The 20609-nt window shown below is 31.9% G+C and overlaps 1 protein-coding gene across 3 annotated transcripts in view; it reads left to right on the top strand.

The window, feature by feature from the left end:
* Positions 1-5081: 5081 nt before the first annotated feature.
* LOC110602835 (protein NAP1) overlaps positions 5082-20609 on the top strand; it is a 30310-nt gene continuing 14782 nt past the window's right edge. The window contains exons 1-15 of one of the 3 annotated variants that reach the window (XM_021740410.2): positions 5082-5252; positions 6243-6674; positions 6774-6848; positions 7878-7958; positions 8232-8312; positions 8440-8522; positions 9193-9277; positions 14202-14327; positions 14446-14553; positions 15159-15203; positions 15281-15423; positions 16351-16483; positions 16937-17047; positions 17277-17355; positions 18964-19157. In XM_021740410.2, coding sequence (XP_021596102.1) covers positions 6267-6674; positions 6774-6848; positions 7878-7958; positions 8232-8312; positions 8440-8522; positions 9193-9277; positions 14202-14327; positions 14446-14553; positions 15159-15203; positions 15281-15423; positions 16351-16483; positions 16937-17047; positions 17277-17355; positions 18964-19157 — 1752 coding nt within the window. In that variant the 5' untranslated portion in view covers positions 5082-5252; positions 6243-6266. Of the gene's footprint in view, positions 5253-6242; positions 6675-6763; positions 6849-7175; positions 7363-7877; positions 7959-8231; positions 8313-8439; positions 8523-9192; positions 9278-14201; positions 14328-14445; positions 14554-15158; positions 15204-15280; positions 15424-16350; positions 16484-16936; positions 17048-17276; positions 17356-18963; positions 19158-20609 lie in introns of those variants that run through there. The other 2 variants (XM_043951969.1, XM_021740411.2) reach the window with 2 other exon arrangements.

The raw sequence follows: 20609 nt of genomic DNA, 5'->3' as shown, positions 1-20609 counted from the left end.
ACAACTTCTTGCCAAGAGATCGAGATTCAAATTTAGAAAATGTATTTCTCATTCATAAACTTTCGAATACAGAGAGTGTGGCTACAAAGTTTTTCCCGATGCTCTTCCTCCTTAGCCTACCTCTATTTATATCAACTTGTAGAACAAGTTGAAAGATTCTCTCTTATCTCAAAAGCTAAGACAGCCAATATTAAGACGACATGTGACTGAAAAGACAAAAGAAAAAGAAAGATTCCTTTCGGATAAGAGGTAGTGCGGGTACTCTGTGGGCCCCATCGTCCACTACTTTCTTTTCCTTTACAGCTGGAACCGAGAGTACAATAATTGCATAAAGACAGAAACTAATAATTACATATGGACAAATAGTTTTACATCATTGCGGACGTACCAGATGCTTCTTTAGGGCCAGGATGAGTCGAACTGATTTTGACTGTCATGATATAGAGAGTCTGATAATAAATCATCATCTTCATCAGAATCACTGCTCTCCTTGATTCTTTTAGATTTGGAACAGTCACCCTTTTCTTGAGTAGTTGGCTGCTTTGTTGGTGTTGAGGTATCAGTTAATTCTTCCAGAGCCATAGTCAGACGAGTTTTTAACTCTTCTTTGGTTAAGGAGTGAAATAACTCCTTTAGCATATTTGTAACTTTAACTGACTCAGTTTCTTCTGGTTTTTTAACCAGTTGTATAATACCTTCTTGATAATGGACAGATAATTTGCCGAAAAAATCGGTTTTATCCCACCATTTTATCATAATTCTTCTAGTCAACCATTTTACATTACTGGTTGAAAACTCATCAAATTTTTTGCCCTTTTTTGCTGTTAGGATATAATCCCATCTAGCAATCCATGGTACCTTATACCGCAGAGTAAATTCCAGTCTTGGATTTTCTAAAGGCTCATTAACCTTTGAAAACTGCTCATAAACAGTTCGAACTTTATTTGGTAGAATAATGGGAAAAATTCCCCAATTAAAAAACCATTCATGGAACCATGGCGGAAATTCTTTAACTTCCTTTTCTAACTGGAATTGAATAAACCAGCTAAATTTTCTCTGTCTGTTCTCGTATAAGAGAGCTCCTGTCCAAGCCTGGATATAATCAAAATAATTATACCACTTTGGGGTGCCATATCTCATTTCTCTCATTTTAAAGAGAGAATCTCCCCATTGCTCACTGGTTATTATATTTTTGATGACAAACTTACTATAGGCCCATTGATGACCTGTTCTTTCAGTAGGAGCTATGTCTACTGACCCTGTTTCAGCAAGAATGGATTGATAGTAATCATAGGCTTTTGGATGAAAAGGAACAGCAGAATGGTGCTCAGTGTAGTATGCAGCTATCTCATATGGATTCAGATTCTCATATCTTTTTTCTATAGGACTCAGTGAGTAATAACTGATTGGAACATAGGGGTAGTTTACCTCCTTTTCATTAACTGGCTGAATGCTTATTTTATAAGCATCATCACGAACATGATCCGATTCTTTAACCGGTACAGAGGATGAGGCTTCATCATATTGTCTCTTTGTTGGAGTCCTTGTACTCATTTTCTGTAAGAAATTCTCTGGTTAGAAAATCAGGCAAAGAGTTAAATTCTCCTTTGATGAACTCAATATCAAAATCAAAGACAGACAAAATAGCCTGCCATCTTGCAAATATTTGTTTAGACGCTATGTTTTTAACGTCTTTAAGGAGTATCTCCTTAGCACTTTTACAGTCTATCCTGATTAGGAATTTCTGATTTAATAAATCAGATTCGAACTTTTGAACACATAGAACAATGGCCAAAACTTCCTTTTTTACCGTAGAGTAATTTACTCTAGGTCCTACCCAGATTCCGCTAGTGAATCTTACCAAAGTTTCTTTGTCATGCATTTTTTGTTTTAATATCCCACCATAACCTTTATCAGAGGCATCCGTTTCTACTATTTTAAAGGATTCTGGATGGGGTATAGCAAGACAAGGCAGGGTTTTTACTCTACTTTTGATTTTCTTTACTGCTAATGTACACTCTTTACTCCATTCAGGTGGGTTTTTTCTGAGACGCTGGAATAAAGGTTTTGCGTCCTGAGCTAATTCTTTATAAAAATCAGCTACATAATTTAAGCTTCCTAGGAACCTTTGCAACTGTGTTTTATTTTTGATCTCATCAGGAAATTTATCAGCAAACTCAATTGCCCTATTGATAGGAATAATGGTGCCTCTAGCAATATTGTGTCCTAGAAATCTAACTTCTGTTTGGAAGATTTTTATCTTCTTAGCAGAGACCACTAGACCGTTACATTTAACGATCTTTTCAAACAATTTTAAATGTTTGAAATGCTGGTCTATTGTCCTGAAAAAAATTAGGACATCATCAATATAGACTACAGCAAATGCTGAATAAGCATTAAATATTTCGTTCATAATCTTCTGAAATTCAGAAGGAGCATTCTTTAATCCGAAGGGCATAACATTCCACTCATAATGCCCAAAGGGCACAGTGAAGGCAGTTTTGTATTTGTCTTCTTCAGCTATCTGGATCTGCCAATACCCAGATTTCATATCAAATTTTGAGAATATTGTAGCTTCATAAAGCCTATTCAACAAATCTCTTTTGTTGGGTAATGGATATCGTATCCATCTAAGCGCCTTATTTAAGGGCTTATAGTTAATAACTAGTCTGGGAACTCCTCTTTCAAGTTCCGCTGCATTTTCAACATAAAAGGCTGGACAACTCCATGGGCTATCACTTTTTCTTATTAACCCTTTAGCCTTTAACTCAGCAACTTCCTTTTTACAAATCTCTAAATGCCTTGGTCCCATTGCAATGGGCCTGGCCTTTGTAGGAATGGCCTTTTCTGAGAATTCAGGCTCATATGGCAAATTTACCACATGTTTTTTCCTAGACCAGAAAGCATCTGGGCTTTGAGCACAAATGTTTCTTATTAACTCTTCCTGGACTTCTTTAATCCTTTGTTGTATTTTGGGTTCTTTTAACCTTTCATCTATGCATTTATAGACTACTTCTTGTTTTAAGGAGTTAATAAACTTAGTCTTACTTTCTATTGTGTTTTTTAACACATCTATCTCTTTTAGTTTTGGTTGAGAATTAAAATGAAAAGTGATTACTTTTCCATTTATTTCTGTACTTATTCCTTCTTTAGTTATCTGCCTAATAGGGTATAGCATATGTAAAAAGGGGTTCCCTAAGATAACAGGATGAGATAATCCTTTTACCATAAGAAAGGGATTTCGAAGCATGTACTTGGTTGCAGATGACAGTATTATTTAATTTATATCTTACCGACATTCTGCTTTCATCCGCTGTATGCAACTCTTCGAGCGTCTTTGAAAAGTACTTTGAAGGAACTAGTCCTTCATTGATACAGTTAAGATCAGCTCCTGAGTCGATCAAGGCATTGGTTTCGAACACCCACTCCTTGTGTACTACTATGGTCACCCTGGTGTACCATTTATGGGTTATTACCCTATCTGCCATGTTGATATACTGGAGATTATTTAAATCTTTTGTTCTTCCATCTGGTTCTTGTTCTTCTATGGCTAATTGCTGCTGTTCATTTAACAGCTTTTACATACTTAAATATATAAATATAATTATTAAAAATCATATTTCTTGTATAACAATTTTTTGTACACGAAATTCTTGTTTTTTTTTTATTTTTATTTTGAACATTATTTTTCAATATAATCAAGAAAACATGAAACATAATTATTTCAGTAATTTTCAATTCTTTTATAGAATCTAGAAAACAAAAAATTTATTTTATGTTTTTCAATTAGAAAAAAAAAATGAACACGTGCTCTAATTTTATTAAAAGCAAGGAATTTTTTTTAAAAAATAAGCATATTTTCTATAATTAAACAAACCCTTATTTTATTCGATAATAACAAAAAATTGTTAAGATTTAAAAATCATAAAAAAGTTTACCTTATAAAATCATATTTCAGAAAATCTTACTTTATTTTGCCTCTTCCCGAACAAAATGTTAATTTTTAACTATGAATAAAAAAGAAATTTAAAAAATTAGCAAGCCTAAGACTTATTGGAAAAAGAAGTTTATAAAAAATTATACCTATTTATATTTTTAGTAAGAAAAAAGAATTAATCTATGAAATTAATAAAAATAAAAATATTTAAAAATTTATTATGAAAAAGTACACTTAACAAAAACACAAAAAGAATTCCAAATAACTTTCTTTATTTTTGTATCCAAACATCACATTTTACTCTGAAAGCTTTTAAAATGTCATAAGAATATTTGAATATTATTATAATAAAATTATTTTATATTTTCTTAATAAAGCTAATAAAAGGCCATAAAAATGTAATAAGTTGCATAAAAAAATCACTATATAAAGCTAATACATTATAATATATTTTCTTTATTTTTCAATTATTATATAATCTAAATTCATAACTTTTGTTCTTTCTATAACATTAAAAAGATAGTTGATTCTGAGGAGAGAAAAAAAGTTAAATTATTTATAACTTTAGTTGATAAAAGGATTTTTCAGTTATAAAATTTTTTAACAGAATTTTATTTACTTTTTGATTTTTCTAAAATTAAATTATTTATTCATTAATAATATAAATCATCAGAATTCCTTTTATTTATTAATAATATTTGTTAAAGACTTCGATATTCAATTTTTAATGGAGACTTACAATGGTGGGTTTTATATTTTGTTAAGCTATTTCTACTAAATTTAAATATTATAAAAATAAAAATATTTATATGAACTAAAAGATTTTTAAGATATAAATAAGTAACTCTCATTGTAAAAAAATAAATACAACTCATTTACTATCTCTTAAATTTATAATAAATTGGTTACATTTAAAAATTAAAAAAAAATAAAAATTTAAATATATTAGGTGGATTTTGGAAAATTTTTTAAGAGTTCAAAAAGCATTTTGCCAAAAACAAAATATTTCTATTATGGAATTAATTTCTCATGCAACATTTTAATTTTTTTTTTAATTAAAAAGAAAAGAACCCAAAAAAAAGAGAGGAAAAAGGGGCTATCTGTTTAATTAAGGAATAAGAATTAGATCGTCATTTTCTTGTCATCTTCCACTCCCGTTTTCCAATCTCAGAAATACAGCTCTCCCACTAAAACCAACTGACCTCTCTCTCTCTCTCTCTTACCTGTTTTCAAAGACTCTTCAGATCTGAACTCGATACTTGGATGCCATCAAACAATCCCCAGCTGTGAATTCCCAATTTCGCAGCTTCAACTTGTACGGTACTCTTCTCTCTTCTAGCTATGCCACCGTGCCTCTTTTTTGGTGCTTGTGGCCTTAGATTTTCAATTTTTCTCTTTTTTCTTTCAGTTCCTCAGGAAACTGGATGAAGTATATATTCTTGGTTTTGTTTTAAATTTTTTTTTTCTGTTTTGTTCATGGCTTTGAGTTGCATTTTCCTCTTTCTTTTGAAAATGCTATTTTTTTCTGTTGTGTTTGTCTGAGGATGCGAGTTCTTCCTTCGGTTGCTGAGGAAGTACGAGGAACAAGAGAAAAAAATTTTGTTCTCAGACCTTGACTGAGCACTTAATCTTTCAGGAACAGAACTCCAATGTTCTTTCTTTTTTCCTAGGATTTTTCTTAATATTTGTTTTACATTTGTTGAGCAACTAACAGTTCTTTTCCTTTTTTTTTTTAACCTCATTTTGGAATATAATTAGTGGTAAATGATTTAGAAATAGGTTGCTTGTGAATTGTGATGCTAGCAGTTTGTTTTTATTTGCTCTATCGGGTTTCTCTCTGTAAATGAATGGAAGAAGACAAAAATAAAACCTTTTCAATATTCTGGTTCTTTATGCTTTTGCTGCTTCGTACTTCTATTTTCTCTTTTGATATAGATGATGAGTATTAATAGGCAAAAATTTTAAAAAGAAAAATATTCCATCTCTTTTTCCCTTCTCACTTGAAATTTCCTTAGCTGCTAAAACAGAATAATGACGAAACTGTCTATTTTATTTGGGATAATCATAAAAGTTCCCTGGGAAAGAAAAATACTGGCTTCATTTCTGTTTTGGTGGCAAAAGAAACTGTGGAAAAAGAAAATATAATGAAATTTGAAGGTTCCCCATCTACATGGTTGTCACAAAATAAAATTAATAAAAGGAAAAAATGACCGCAGAATTCAAATGGGAAAAAATAAAGTCAATAAGGAAATAGTTTCTTGAGTTTCAGATCTGAAGCTAGCTCTTATTTAAACTTAACTTGCAGAGTATCCAAGCAAACCATTAATTCATGGCAAAGCCTTGGCAAGATTTTTCAGCCCAAGACCTCTCACCCACAGCTGCAAGATCAAAGGAGTGGGATGGTCCATCAAGATGGACAGAGTACTTGGGTTCTGATATGTCTTCTCCAGTGACATTTAGGACTTCTAGGAACAAGGGTCCCGATGGACAGATTCAAAGTTCAGGTGGCTCATACAAGGGTTTAAACTTACAGTGGGTAGTGCAGCTTACTGAAGTAGCTGAAGGCCTCATGGCCAAAATGTATAGATTGAATCAAATCCTGGACTATCCAGATCCAGTTGGTCATGTGTTTTCTGAAGCATTTTGGAAAGCAGGTGTGTTCCCAAACTATCCAAGGATTTGCTTATTGCTCTCAAAAAAGTTTCCGGAGCATTTTAGCAAACTGCAACTTGAGCGAGTAAGCATTGTCTATTATGTTAAATATACACATATTTGTTTCCTTAATGTCTCAGTAGATGAATAGATGAGTTCTATAACTTGGGAAAGATTGATGCAGGTTGATAAGATTGCTTTGGATGCTTTAAATGATAGTGCAGAAGTTCATTTGCAGAGCTTGGAGCCATGGGTCCAGGTATTGAATTTGCTTGATGCTTTCATTTTTATATTGCAAGCATGTTCAGTATTTAAGGCTGCAAATGCTCATTAATATAAGTCATTCTCACAGTCAGATATAACAATTATGGGCCTGTTACATCCATTATGTATTGATTCAATTTGTTGATTTACACTTTTTTTCCCCGTAAAGTTTGCATAATTCATTAAGTTGAATGAATATTGAATGAGTTTACAATGAAGCGATTCAAGGATTTTTGAGGTTTAGATGTGTTGTGTTCGGGCCTAGGTTACCACTTCTTTATAGGTTAATTATAATTTACTAGATCTATGCCTTGTTATTCAGGAAAATCAAACTGAAAAGTGTAGAAAGAGTTTTGAAGGATTTTACTTGATGAAAATGGTAGCTACAAGAAGTGGTTGGCTGTAGGGGAAATGCAAACTGGAGCGTGCAGCAGAAATCTAGCCTTTTATACATGTCAGCTGTGAGCCATTCTTGTACTAGGAATGAACAGATGATGATTGATATTAAGGTAAAAACATGCCAGCACATGGGTAGTAACTGGAAGCAACCCCTGAAAAACTGTTAAATAATGGCTGTTATTTGAAATCATGTTATTAGCTATCATGGTGCATATTAGGAATGTCCTGTGAATGCAAGTTGATTTCCAAATCAACTTCATTCGAAACAAGTGAGGGAGAGGGAAGGGAGAAGAGAATCTTAGAAGGAACTGATCTTGATTGTTATTACTCAGTGAGTCTCTTCAATACTGATCCTGCTTCATATAGTTCAGCTTGAAAGAATCTTAGCGATTAACATTGATTGATTATTAACAAACTTCAACTAATCATTGCAGCATGGGAAACTTCCAGCAATAGCTTCAACTAATCCTAACTGCTTATTATTGAATTGAATGCACTTCTTTTCAGACTACACTGTCTTTGATGATGATTGATGACATAGAAATTAATTGCTTTGTGATGATTATAGAGATTGCAAATCAATTTTGATCTATAGTTGATAATAGCTTTCTTATATGTCGACCAGCTGCTTATTGACTTGATGGCATTTCGAGAACAAGCTTTGAGACTTATATTGGATCTAAGCAGTACAGTAATTACCTTGTTGGTGAGTATCGAGATTGCTTCTCCTGTATCTCCAAATTATTTTTGGCATTTTCGTGTGAGATGACAAACAATTGATCTTAAATGTCCAATGATCTATATCGCATAGCTGTTGATGTGCATCAAAACCCATGAAGATGCTATGCTCTCCTTGACACCTGCCAATATATATATATATGTGTGTGTGTGCGTATTATTTTGTTTTTTCTGATATAGATGGGCATAGTGGTTGCTCTTACCCATGGTATCTCTGAGAACTCGGCATAGTATTTTGCAGCCCCATCAGAACTCACTTATACTGCATGCATTTATGGATCTGTTTTGTTCCTTTGTCCGCGTTAACCTTTTCTCCGAGAAGGCAAGTCATCTTTTTTGTTCTGTTCTCCTTCAATTCTTCTTCTTTCCTTTTTTTTTTTCTGGTTTTATATCCTTTATTTGAGAACTTCCATACATGTTTGACACTGGAAACTTTTTCCCTCATGTAGATACCAAGAAAAATGATGCTACAAATGTATAATCTTCTGCATGCCATGTCAAGAAATGACAGAGACTGTGATTTCTATCATCGGTATGGATTGTTTTAAATTAATTACTTGAGTTAATTTGTGTGTCCTAGATTTGATAATTATAATGAAACTGGCCATGATCCTCTTATGTCTTCATTATAATTCGCTGGAACCTTTGCGCATTTTCAGTTTTCATGTTGTGGAAAATTCTTTATATTCAAATAGTGAAAGGGATAAAATTTATATACAAGTATTCCTGTAATTTTGCAATCCACTTACCTAAATAGGAATACATCCCTATAACTTGCTAACTAATGAGGAAAAAATATTTATATAGTTGACTTCCTATAACACAGTTATTAACTAATTGTTATAAGATAATGAAGCTGAAGGATCTGCAATTTGAGCCTAGTCGGATAAAAATATGTAAGTTGTTGGTGGTGTACTAAAATACATATTTTTCCTCATAGTTCTCTTTCCTAGTAGACATAGAGTACTAAAATGCATATTTTTCCTCACAATTCTCTTTCCTAGTAGACATAGCATAAGTCTCATTTCTACCTTTTGAATGTCATCCCTACAAGATTTCATAGTCATATTCGCTTTCAATCTTTTTTGTAGGTTTTGTAATCTGTTTCTACCATGATTTCTTCAATTTAATTTAAGGGAACATTATTACATGTTTGCTAATTTTTTCTACCATATAAGCACATATCTTTATGTGTATATTAGGTTGGTTCAATTCATAGACTCCTATGATCCACCATTGAAAGGTCTACAAGAAGATTTAAATTTTGTCAGTCCACGCATTGGGGAGGTAAGTTTTATCTTCATGTTTTCTTTTCCTCTCTCTCTCGATATGATATTTTAGTGTTGATGATAAAATTTCTAATTTATGTTTGGTATTGGTGGAGTTTATTGAATCTTTCAATTGATCCGTCTGCTTTGTATTTCACAATGAACACCCATTTGTAGTCAATTGGTTTTAATCTAGGTGAAAGAGATATTAACTATCAGGTCTCTTTTTAGCCAAGACTTTCATTTCTTCAATCATTGCTCCCTTCCAATTAGAATCTTTGAGGGCTTTCTTCTAATCCTGTAGGATAGACATAGAGGAAATAGACAAGGCAAAGACTATATAGGATGGAGACAAAGAATCATAAAAGAGAGTTAGAAATAGAGTGATTTGTGCAAGACTTAAATTTTTTCTTTGAGTAATTGGTTTATTTAGATCATCTATGGGCTTAAGGTTTAGGGATAACTCACCAGATACAGAGGAAGATTCATGACACCGAGTAGGTTGCACAATGACTTTTTCTACTTCTATTGTGTCTCTTCTTGAGCATCTCCTTAAATCTGATTTATTTAAATGTTCAATTGTCTTTTCCTAATCACCAGTAGTCTCCTCTTGTATGGTAGTCTCCTCTATAGTAAAACTCTCTAGAGTTATAGGACTAGAAATCATCTTTTCTCTCCCATTGTTCCCTCTGAATAGGTGATAGGATAGTACTGAAGTAAAGTTCGGTCTCTCTAAACGTAACATCCATACCGACATCCATACTGACCAAGTATTTTCTAGATGGAGGGTGGTAACACTTTTAACTCCTTTGTATGGGAGAGTACTCAACAAACACACATTTAAGAGCTCTTGGATCGAGCTTTCCACCTGTCCTAGTATGAAAAAAACACTTGCATCCAAACACTTTTGGTGGAACAATATAAGTATTTTTTTCATTGTAGCACCTCTTTAGAGCTTTTAAAGGCAAGAGCTTTGAGAGACATTATATTAATGAGATAAGTTGCGGCTAAGACTACATCTCTCCAATAGGTTTTTAGAAGGTTCATGGTGGAAAGGAGAGATTGGGCTACTTCCAACTGGTGTCTATTTTTCCTTTTAGCAACAACATTTTGGGCACTAATGTGAGGACAAATAGTTTGATTTGATGTATTATCCCATTAGACTCCGGATAAGCAGAAAAACATTCATCTATGCACTATGTGTGATTATCGGTTTTCAAAACTTTTATTTTAGTATCAAATTTAGTATAACCCATCTTGTGAAAATATTGAAAGCAAGAAAACACATCACTCTTTGCCTTTATCAAATAAATTCAAGTCATGCGAGTGCAGTAATCAATAAAAGTAACAAACCAATCAATAAAAGTAACAAACTAATGATTACCAGATAGTGAGGCCATTTGAGTAGGTCTCCGAACGTCAGAATGGATGGTCACAACTCCCAAGCATCACAAACTAAAATATCACACTGAGCCTTAGAAAATAAATTAGGATAAAGTTTTTCTAAAATAAAAAAGGATGGGTGACCTAACCGTTGATGCCACGCTATGATTTCCTGGTTGACATACTCATTTTTTCCAAAAAGAGGCCGAGGTAAATTCAAACTTAGATTCCCTTCCAACATATATAAGCCATCATGCAATTTACTATTGCTAATCCTCTTTCCAGTTTGAAGGTCCCGAATAACACAATGGTCAAGAAAAAATTTAGAACAGAGGATAGCTTGATATTTGAAGTACAAATAATAGAATCGATTTTAGAAATAGGAGTGAAAGAACCACTGACAGTGTCCTTTTTATAAACATGGAAGAAAATTAAGGAAATCTTTAAAAGAGCCTGTCATGTGTCTATTTGCACTAGAATCAATAATCCATGGAGACGACATATTAGAAGATAGCAATAAAGCTAACACAACAAAGAAAAGAGATTGCCCAACTAAAAACAAATACCCAATCAATACCCAACTCAGTAAAGAGTCTTTTTTGCTTTTGCCATAATAGAGAATAGCAACAAAGCAAAGGAATACCCAAAACATTTGGAAGAGGAGGCTGCCACAACAATAAAACACCCAATCAACACCAAATCCAGCAAGAAACAACAGGAATAGGCTAGAAAGAGAGGTCCAGAGGCAGCAACGAGGTTCGAACGTGAAGATTTATGTCGGAAACAGGCTCATGCACCGAGGGAGGGTGGCGTGTGAGTCACACGTGCCGAGATCTCAATCACCAGAGGCTGGTGGACACTCGACGACAGGGCTGCGACTCCAACGGGGTAGGTGACAATGAAAGAAAATGGGTTCTAGATAGGTGAGTACCAAATTTAGTTGTCTAGGATTTTGAAAGTCCAAAATTGAATTGGAACCCTAAATTAGGCAAAAACTCGTATACATTGAAGAATTTTTGGAGAAATTTTTTATTCTATTTTAATTGAATTGATCTTTACAAGGTTTGATTATTTATATACAAAGAATTAACCTAAATTAGAATTTACAATAAGAATAAAATTGTAAGAATGAATTCTTGGAGAATTTTGAGAGTTCATTTTCGCAACAAGGGCAATGTTTTTTGGTAGTCCACACCATAGATTTAAGTAAATCACTTTGCCACCAACCAGCTTTTTTATCTTTCAAGTTTCAATAGATTCATTTGCTTTGTGCTTTACAATAAGCAACCATTTATACCCTATTATTGCTTTTCCAAAGGAAGTGTAGCATGCTTCCTAGTTTTATTTTATTTACTTAGTTTTTCTGTCAAGGCTTTTGTCTCTTAAACCATAGCTTCTTTCCACTTCGGATCATTAATATTTTCTTGCCAATTTTGTGAAATAGAAATGGAACAAATGGATGATAAAAAGACTACAGGAAGGAGGCAATGAATCATATGAAACAAAGTTAGAAGTGGAAGGTTTGGTGCTAATTCTAACTCTTTGTTGAAAATAGGAATACAACTAAAAGAAGTAGAATTAGAAATAGAGTTTGAAGGAGACCAGCTATCGAGTTCTATCATAAATGAGTCTAGAGGTGTTGCTTCTTGACTAGGTAGAACATGCTTAATGTGCTTAATGGCTTTATCTGCTATGTCTTTATACGAGTACCTTCAAAACTAATCTATCTAATCTCTAAATTTGTTAAGATCAACTTCTAGTTCATTTTTCTTTTCTTCTTTCTCACCTTCAATTACCTTATAACACTTATAAGATCTACTTCTCAAAGTATAAATAATGCTCATAACTCTTTTGAGTTACAAAATACCAAAAAAACACATATTTAAATGTTTGATGCCCTAGGTTTCCCGCATTTCTCCTATGGACAAAATATACACATCCAAAGACTTTAGGTGGAATGATATAAGAATTAGTTCCTTTAATGACCTTCAATGGGCTTTGATAATTTAATGCTTTCAAAGGCATTTGATAATTGATAATAAGATATTGGATTTTTTATGCCTTGGTAGGCATTTGGAGCATTCATGGTGAACATGACTAACTTCTAGCAAATGCTGATTTTTCCTTTATGAGATTCCATTCTTATTTGAAGAATTTTGAAGAAAATGACTAATTGGAAGAAATGACCAAATGGAACATTCAAGGTGAACACGAGGGATCGACTTTAGATGACTAATTTGAAGAATTGGTTTATCATCAAGTTTCCCATTCTTATTTTGTCAATGTGATATGGATGTCGAGTTTGATTTTTTATTGGGTAATTTATAATGGTCCTTGAGATTTAACAAAACCCCCAATTTAGCCCTACCATTTTAATGAGAAACACTTTAGTCCCTAAGGTTTCATTCTATCAATGATAGTCTTTCTGTTAAAATTCATTATTAGACTATAATAATTTAGTCATTCGAATTTCGCTTTTCATTGCAGTTTAATCCCTCTAATTTTACTAATTTGTAACAATTTAGTCCTTATAGTTTTAATATTTGTAACAATTTAGTCCTTTTAATTTGAGTTGACCTTTTTAATTAACAGTTGACTAATGGTAAAATTTTAAAGGAGGACTATTTTGTTAATAAAATAAAAACTCAGGGACTAAACTGTCTACTATTAAAAAAAGCAGGGACTAAGTTATGGTTTTGCTAAACCTTAAGGATTATATTGTAAATTATCCTTTTTTTTTTCTTGTAAAATGTTCAACTGCTAATAGTAATGGTGACTACTATATGAGAAAAGTACCCATGAACAACACTAAGGCCTTGATGAATGGATGGGTATGGTACCATGTTGATAACAAGATAAGATTAGATTGAACTAGATGATTCTAATCTTATTGTCTTAGTTCTGAAAGTTACAAGGCAACCTATTTATATTCTAAAATAGGAATATTTTATACGAGGAAATAAAAATATAAAGGCCTATATTTACAACCTTAAAATTAGGAACCCTTATTAGAGTCCTAATTAGAAAATCTAAAATAAAGGGAAAAAGAAATCCTAAATGGTAAGAAAATTATCAACAAGTGGGTCCCACAAAAACTAATATTAGCAAGTTGGTTGAACATGGTTTTGTGAAAAATCTATTGTCAAGGCCATCATTAGTGGTGCTTCTACTTGTCATTTAAGTATTTCATCAACATTTTAGGACATGGATCCATGTCAACTTTTACTCATCATTGAATGTTAAATAAAGTGACAAGGTTATTCATTATTGTTTATGTACTTAACTGTACTAAATTATTTTTCAAGGACTATATTGCAAAAGGATATAAAAATTCTAGACTTGTGCCACCAGATTTGGGAATTATTTTAATGTTTGACTTATTATTGCTGCTTCATTGACCTCAAGGTTACATGCTGTCTTTGTGTATTTATTTTGTAGAAGCACTATCACCAATAATTGTTTTTTTTTTTATTGTGACCATTCTTTTCTTCTCTTCCTTTTTGTGTTCTTAACAAATCCAATATTTTTCATTCTTGAAAAGTTACAATTTTATTGTATAGGTTTTAGAGGCCGTGGGTCCAATTATTTTCCTATCTACAGATACAAGGAAGCTGAGAAATGAGGGGTTTCTAAGTCCGTATCATCCTAGATATCCAGATATACTTACAAATTCTGCTCACCCAATGGTAAAAACTATTATTTTGGAAGACATTGTTAAGTTTGCCTAATTACTTTAATTTTCAACACTTCTGTTAATTGCAATTGGCACTCCTAATTGCTCTCATGTTACTTTTCACATTTTAGAGGGCCCAAGATCTGGCAAATGTTACATATTACAGGGAATGGGTGCTTCTTGGATATCTTGTTTGTCCTGATGAGCTACTTCGTGTCACTAGCATTGATATTGCTCTGGTATGTCTTGCAGGATTAATGGCCTTAATTCTCATTATGTACATGATATCAGGAATTTATAATATTGTCCAAGTTAATTAAGACATCATCAGTTATTAGCTTAAGCAATGAAATTCAAGTATTTGGTATCAATCTTTTTGGTTTTGATTTGGTTTGCATTCGGTTATTGATTCAGTTAGTTGGGAAATAGTAGCTGAAATATTTATTATGTTTATCAATAGCATATAAATTATACTTGTTATATTTTACATGTGTTAATGTTAACTTATAAAATTATATTTTTAATTAATAATCGAAGCAAAACTTTCCTCTTTCTCTCTCTCTCTCTCTCTCTCTCTCTCTATATATATATATATATATAATTTGCAGCTATGCACTGAAGAACAGAATTTTTGTGTTTTCATGGCCGTTAAAGATTTAGAAAAAAATATGTTGATTTATCTTGTATTTTCCTTTGGCACTTCTCAAATTTCCTTCTTTGTTTTTCAGTTTCTTCCAAGTAATATAGTATTCATTATTCTGCTGCTTTTTCATGGATATGAAATTTCTGTGTTGAGTTTGCTGCTTATCTTACATCACTTTTATCTGTTCAAAATGGTCATCAGGTTGTACTGAAGGAAAATTTAATTCTTACCCTATTCAGGGATGAGGTGAGTGATGCTGTTTGTAGTCAAAATGGAATTCTCCATATTTGTATCTGATTTTCATTGAAATCTTGAATGTGCAGTATGTTTTGTTACATGAAGATTATCAGTTATATGTTTTGCCACGGATATTAGAGTCAAAGAAGATGGCTAAATCTGGACGAACTAAGCAAAAGGAAGCAGACTTGGAGTACAGTGTGGCAAAGCAGGTTGAGAAAATGATAAGGTATAACTGATTGGACTATGTTCTTAGTTTTGATGCTTGTGCTAAACCATTTTTCCTTTCAATTTTACCTGAGCAAGGTGATTAAAGTCTAGAACAGGAGTTTCCTTTGATTTCCTTTTCTAGAACTATGTTTAGCTAAATTCTTTTCCCCTATGATTTTCTGAAGTGGAAAATAATATTTATATAGCTGAGATTTCTTTCGTGGTGAATTTGTCAAGGACATTATGGAATTGGAAACTTTAGCATTTAATCTTTATTGACTTAAAATTGGTCCTAGACTCCTAGTTAAATCCAATGATATTTGTGAGGTTTGAAGAATTGATCATGCAAGGATAAGTTACCAGAAGCAAACATTGAAGAGGCACATTATCATTTTTTAGCTTATATTTGGATTCAAGAAGCATTAGATTGCCTGTATATCTTCTAGCACAAATAAAAAAAAAATGTGGCTGTGACTTTGAAGGCATCAACTTCAAGCTTCGAAGCCCGTACTGAGTTCAACAGGATGATGGTGTGGAAGAGATTAATTTCCCCAAATTCTAAACAAAGTAGATGCTTCCTAATGTATTTAAAAGAGTTAGTTTCATACTAGCAGTTAAATGTTTGCTAGCATGTAAGAATTGAAGGAGCAAAAACAGAGACATTAATTGCAGTAATCACACTAGCAATATGGAAATTCTAGCATATAAAGAACAATACTCACTGGTGATAAATGAAAATAATTAAGATCTGCAGCTAGTAAACTGAAAGATTCCTTATTCTATATAATACACGTTTTTCAGAATGATGGTCATGTATGTTCTAATGTTTGTCCTTTATATATTCTAGCATACTGTAATGCTTTTAGAGAAAAAAAAATAGGGGACAAAACAGCATGTGTACTGCTTCAGCATCAGTATAATTTGGGAAATTGATGAATGGTTGCAGTGAAGCACATGAGCAAGCGCTCGTATCATGTGATGCCATTCATTGTGAGAGGAGAATATTGTTAAAGCAAGAAATTGGAAGAATGGTGCTTTTTTTTACAGATCAGCCAAGTTTATTGGCACCGAACATCCAGGTAAGCCTGTCCATAGACTCATTACAGACTTCTAATAGGATATGAAATGATTCTCATAAATTTTGCATCCACTTTGAAAGGAGTTCTCAAACATTCATGTGGCTGACCAGTAGGCTGTTTCAAGTCCTTCTGGTCTAGCCAAGGTGGGGAATACTTGTGTCCTTTGGTTCTGTGGAACTTGTTGTAGGTGAAAATAGTTGGATTTGTTACGCTTGACATTTGTGAAAAAGTTTGGAGAAGCCTTGGAACTTCCTAAAACTTTTATGCTCTGTTTTTTATTTGTCAGCTTAGAATTCTACAATCTTTAAAATGGGGTTCCTACTTTCTCTTTTATATGTCCTTGATTCCTCATTCCCAATCTTTAGATTTCAATTAATTTACACATTTACCCAGAGTATAAACTGGAATAATACTTGCAAAATTTTTTTTCTAATCTGATTTTGTTCCTTACAGATGGTATTTTCTGCATTGGCTTTGGCCCAATCTGAAGTCATCTGGTATTTCCAACATGTAGGAATTGCGCCATCAAAATCTAAAGTTGCTCGAATGGTTCCTGTGGACATAGTATGTCAGCTTCTCCCATGTATTGCTTAATTACATCACCGTTGCTTGTGTTATTACTTATTAGTTTGGTTGCTAGCATCCGCTGACTGAGCTGAATGCTGGAAGGTATCCACATGGACAACACTAATGTCTAGCATGGAACTTAGACTCAGTTCCATTGTAGGGGAATAGGATTGCTGATAAGCTTTTGGAATTCTGCAACTTAAAGGCATCTTTTTTTTGGTTGCAGGATCCAAGCGACCCAACTATTGGTTTCTTACTAGATGGAATGGATCGTCTCTGTTGTTTAGTTCGCAAGTATATTGCAGGTTGGTATATGTATGCAAAGTTAAGTTCCTATTCACAAGTGATATACTTTACATTGATTTTCAAATGTGTGGATAATTTAAATGAAACCTTTATATGCAATAGTTAATATTTATAAAAAAGGCTTATTTCCATGAAAAATTCAAAATTTTTTGCTATTTTGCAATTTAATCTAAAACTTCAAAAGTTGGTAAAATTGTCCAAAATTGCGAACTTTATTGCAATTATATCTAAGTTTAAAACTTGAATTGGTGAGAGTGTCTTGTTGATATGGCAATATGATGCGAATTATTTTATATTCATATGTCATGTAAATAAATATTATTGATAAAAAAATTTAAAACTTTTAGCTAGTTTATAATTTAATTTAAAATTTTAAGAATTGATGTAATTCAACTCAAAATCTCTAATTTATTTGTCTTCATTCCCATCTAGTCTGATGTAAAAAATCATAACTTTAACTTCTTTCTATTTGTCACTGGTTCCAATAAAAATTACAATAGATCTCATATTTATTGGTTTCTTATTTTCTAAATACCTTGTTAGGTGTCCATCATAGTAAATTTCACTATATTTATTAGAAAAAATCATATCAATAAAATAGTTATTGTAGTCTTACTGTTCACAGTTGTGCTATGATTTTTTATTACAGCTTAATAGTATAAACCAGCTCTCAAAGACACAACCAGAGGAGTTGTATTAAGAGTATATATGATTAAAACTCAAAAAATTTAAGAGAATCGGAACTAAAAAAAATAGAAAGATGTCCTATTATAAAGTTTCTTGCACCAAATAGATAGAAATGAAGTATAATAATAGGATCTCAGAGGAAAGAGCATAAATTTAGAGATTTTGAGTTGAATTATATTAAATTTTTAAAGTTTTAGATTAAATTGCAAAATAGCTAAAAGTTTTGGATTTTTTTATCAATAGCATTTGTTTACGTAACATACAAATATGATAAAATAATCCACATCATCTTACCACATCAGCAAGACACTCTCTCCAATTCAAGTTTTAAACTTAAATATAAAATTGCAACGAAGTTTGTAATTTCGGACAATTTTACCAACTTTTAAAATTTTGGATTAAATTGCAAAATAGCAAAAAATTTAGATTTTTCATGCAAATAGCCCTATAAAAAATTATATATATATATTTTGTGGTGTGGGGTGGCGAAGCAGTTGCCTTTTGTACTGAATTCCAAGATCTATAATCTTAATCACCCGTATATTCTTCACGAGTTGTTGATTTTTTCTCTTGAATTATCGGTTGATGTTTTAGGATAACAGCTTTATCTAGCAATGTTGGGCAGTGTATTTTTTTTCCTTGTATATGGGTGCTAAGTTACGACTGAGGTTTCTTAATTCTTTTATAAGAATACAGAGTAGTTATTAAACTTAATCCCAGTTTATATTGACAGAGAGCAGAGTACCGGTTTTCTAGAGCTAGGAAAGTACTGATGTTTTGTAAATTTGTTCTTCTTTCTCTGGTCATCATTTGATTTACATGTTCCCTTAAATATTAGTTTTATGACTCTGCAGCTTCTTTTCATTCACAAACCTCTCATATGAATTGAAATCTTTAAAGATATTTCATATGTAATGCAGCAATTCGAGGATATGCGTTATCATATCTTTCTTCATGTGCTGGTAGAATCCGCTTTTTGCTGGGAACTCCAGGAATCGTGGCTCTTGATCTTGATGCTAGCTTGAAAGGGCTTTTACAACAGATTGTTCATCATCTTGAAAATATACCAAAACCACAGGGTGAAAATATTTCTGCCATCACATGTGATCTATCTGTAAGAAATCTTTATACACCATGCTTTATATTTTTTAAGGTTAGTACTTTTGGATTTGAACTGATACTGATCCACGTTTGAAGTACAACTAACCTTATGTAAGAATTAGATATTGTGGTTACACATGGATTTGGTAATGGCCCTTACTTCTTCACCTTGAGTAATGGTTTTTTTGGTGTACCTTTGCTCAACTCCATTACCTTTTTTTTTTATGCGTCTACATGTGTATTATGAGCGTTTGGTTACGGTTCTGGTATAGTTATAGCTAAGAACTGGAACCAAACTTTCGGTTCTTTGATTTTTAGAAACTAGACTTGGAACTAAATTTTGGCTCTAGTTCCAATGCGGTTCTAATTTTGGTAAGGTTTCCAGTTTTGGTTCAGGTTCTTATTTTGATTCTATTTTAACATTAGTTTTAGTTTCAATTTTAGTACAAATCCTGATTATTGCACATAATTGCAATATTCTTATGTTCATTTTAAAATAGTAAATAATTTTAATTTTTTAACATCAAAACATTAATAAAAATCATAACATTAGCATTTAAACATTAAAAATATTATGATTAAAATCTGTTATATTATAATTCTCAATAACAATATTATATTATTTTATGTATAGTTAATCTATTATATATAATTCTCATTAACAATATTATATTATTTTATGTATGGTTATTAGTTATATAATTTTTAATTAAAAGATACACGTGTAATTAATATTTAAAAGTATATTATATGATTAATATATAATTCGCTCATAGAATTGAAAACTATAAAGTAATTCAATACATTTATGACTGAAGTTATTTTACCAGTATATAAAAAAGATAATACTAAATTATATACATTTATACTTAAATATAACTTAGGTTATATATCTATATGCACTTTGGATTTCACATACATATATATACAATTTTATGCTAATCACATATTTATACATCTAGTTTATTTGAGATTAACCCATGAGCACATAAACTTACAAAGATCCTAACAATTAAACACAAATTAATCATGTTATGGATGAGTTGTAAAAAGTAAGAAATAATCTTACTTGTTATGTACTCCATATTTTCTTAAAATGATAAAGTTGCTTTTGTCTAACTTTGTCAATCTATAAAAATTTATAGCATAATTAGCAAATTTAGAGTGCAACTAGCAATCTGTGTGATTAATTTTAACTCCTATTTTTTTTAAATAACCATTGATAATATGGCTAATTTACATTTAGTTATTATAATTTGGCTAAAACATATTTGCACCTCTAACTTTATCAAAAAAGCCTCGTAGCACTTTGAATTTTGAAGACATTCTATGTTATACCTGGACTATTTAAAATTGTAATTAAGATGACTTTGCAATTTTACTGTAAGGTAGCGTGGATTGCAAATGCACTAGCATATTTCTATAAGTCTCAAATTGCTGCCTAAATTCACCATTAACATTTAAT

The sequence above is a fragment of the Manihot esculenta genome, chromosome 16 (assembly GCF_001659605.2).
Source record: "Manihot esculenta cultivar AM560-2 chromosome 16, M.esculenta_v8, whole genome shotgun sequence".
Taxonomy (NCBI): domain Eukaryota; kingdom Viridiplantae; phylum Streptophyta; class Magnoliopsida; order Malpighiales; family Euphorbiaceae; genus Manihot; species Manihot esculenta.
The sequence above is the reverse complement of the archived record's forward strand: the minus strand, read 5'-3'. Positions and strand labels throughout refer to the sequence as shown.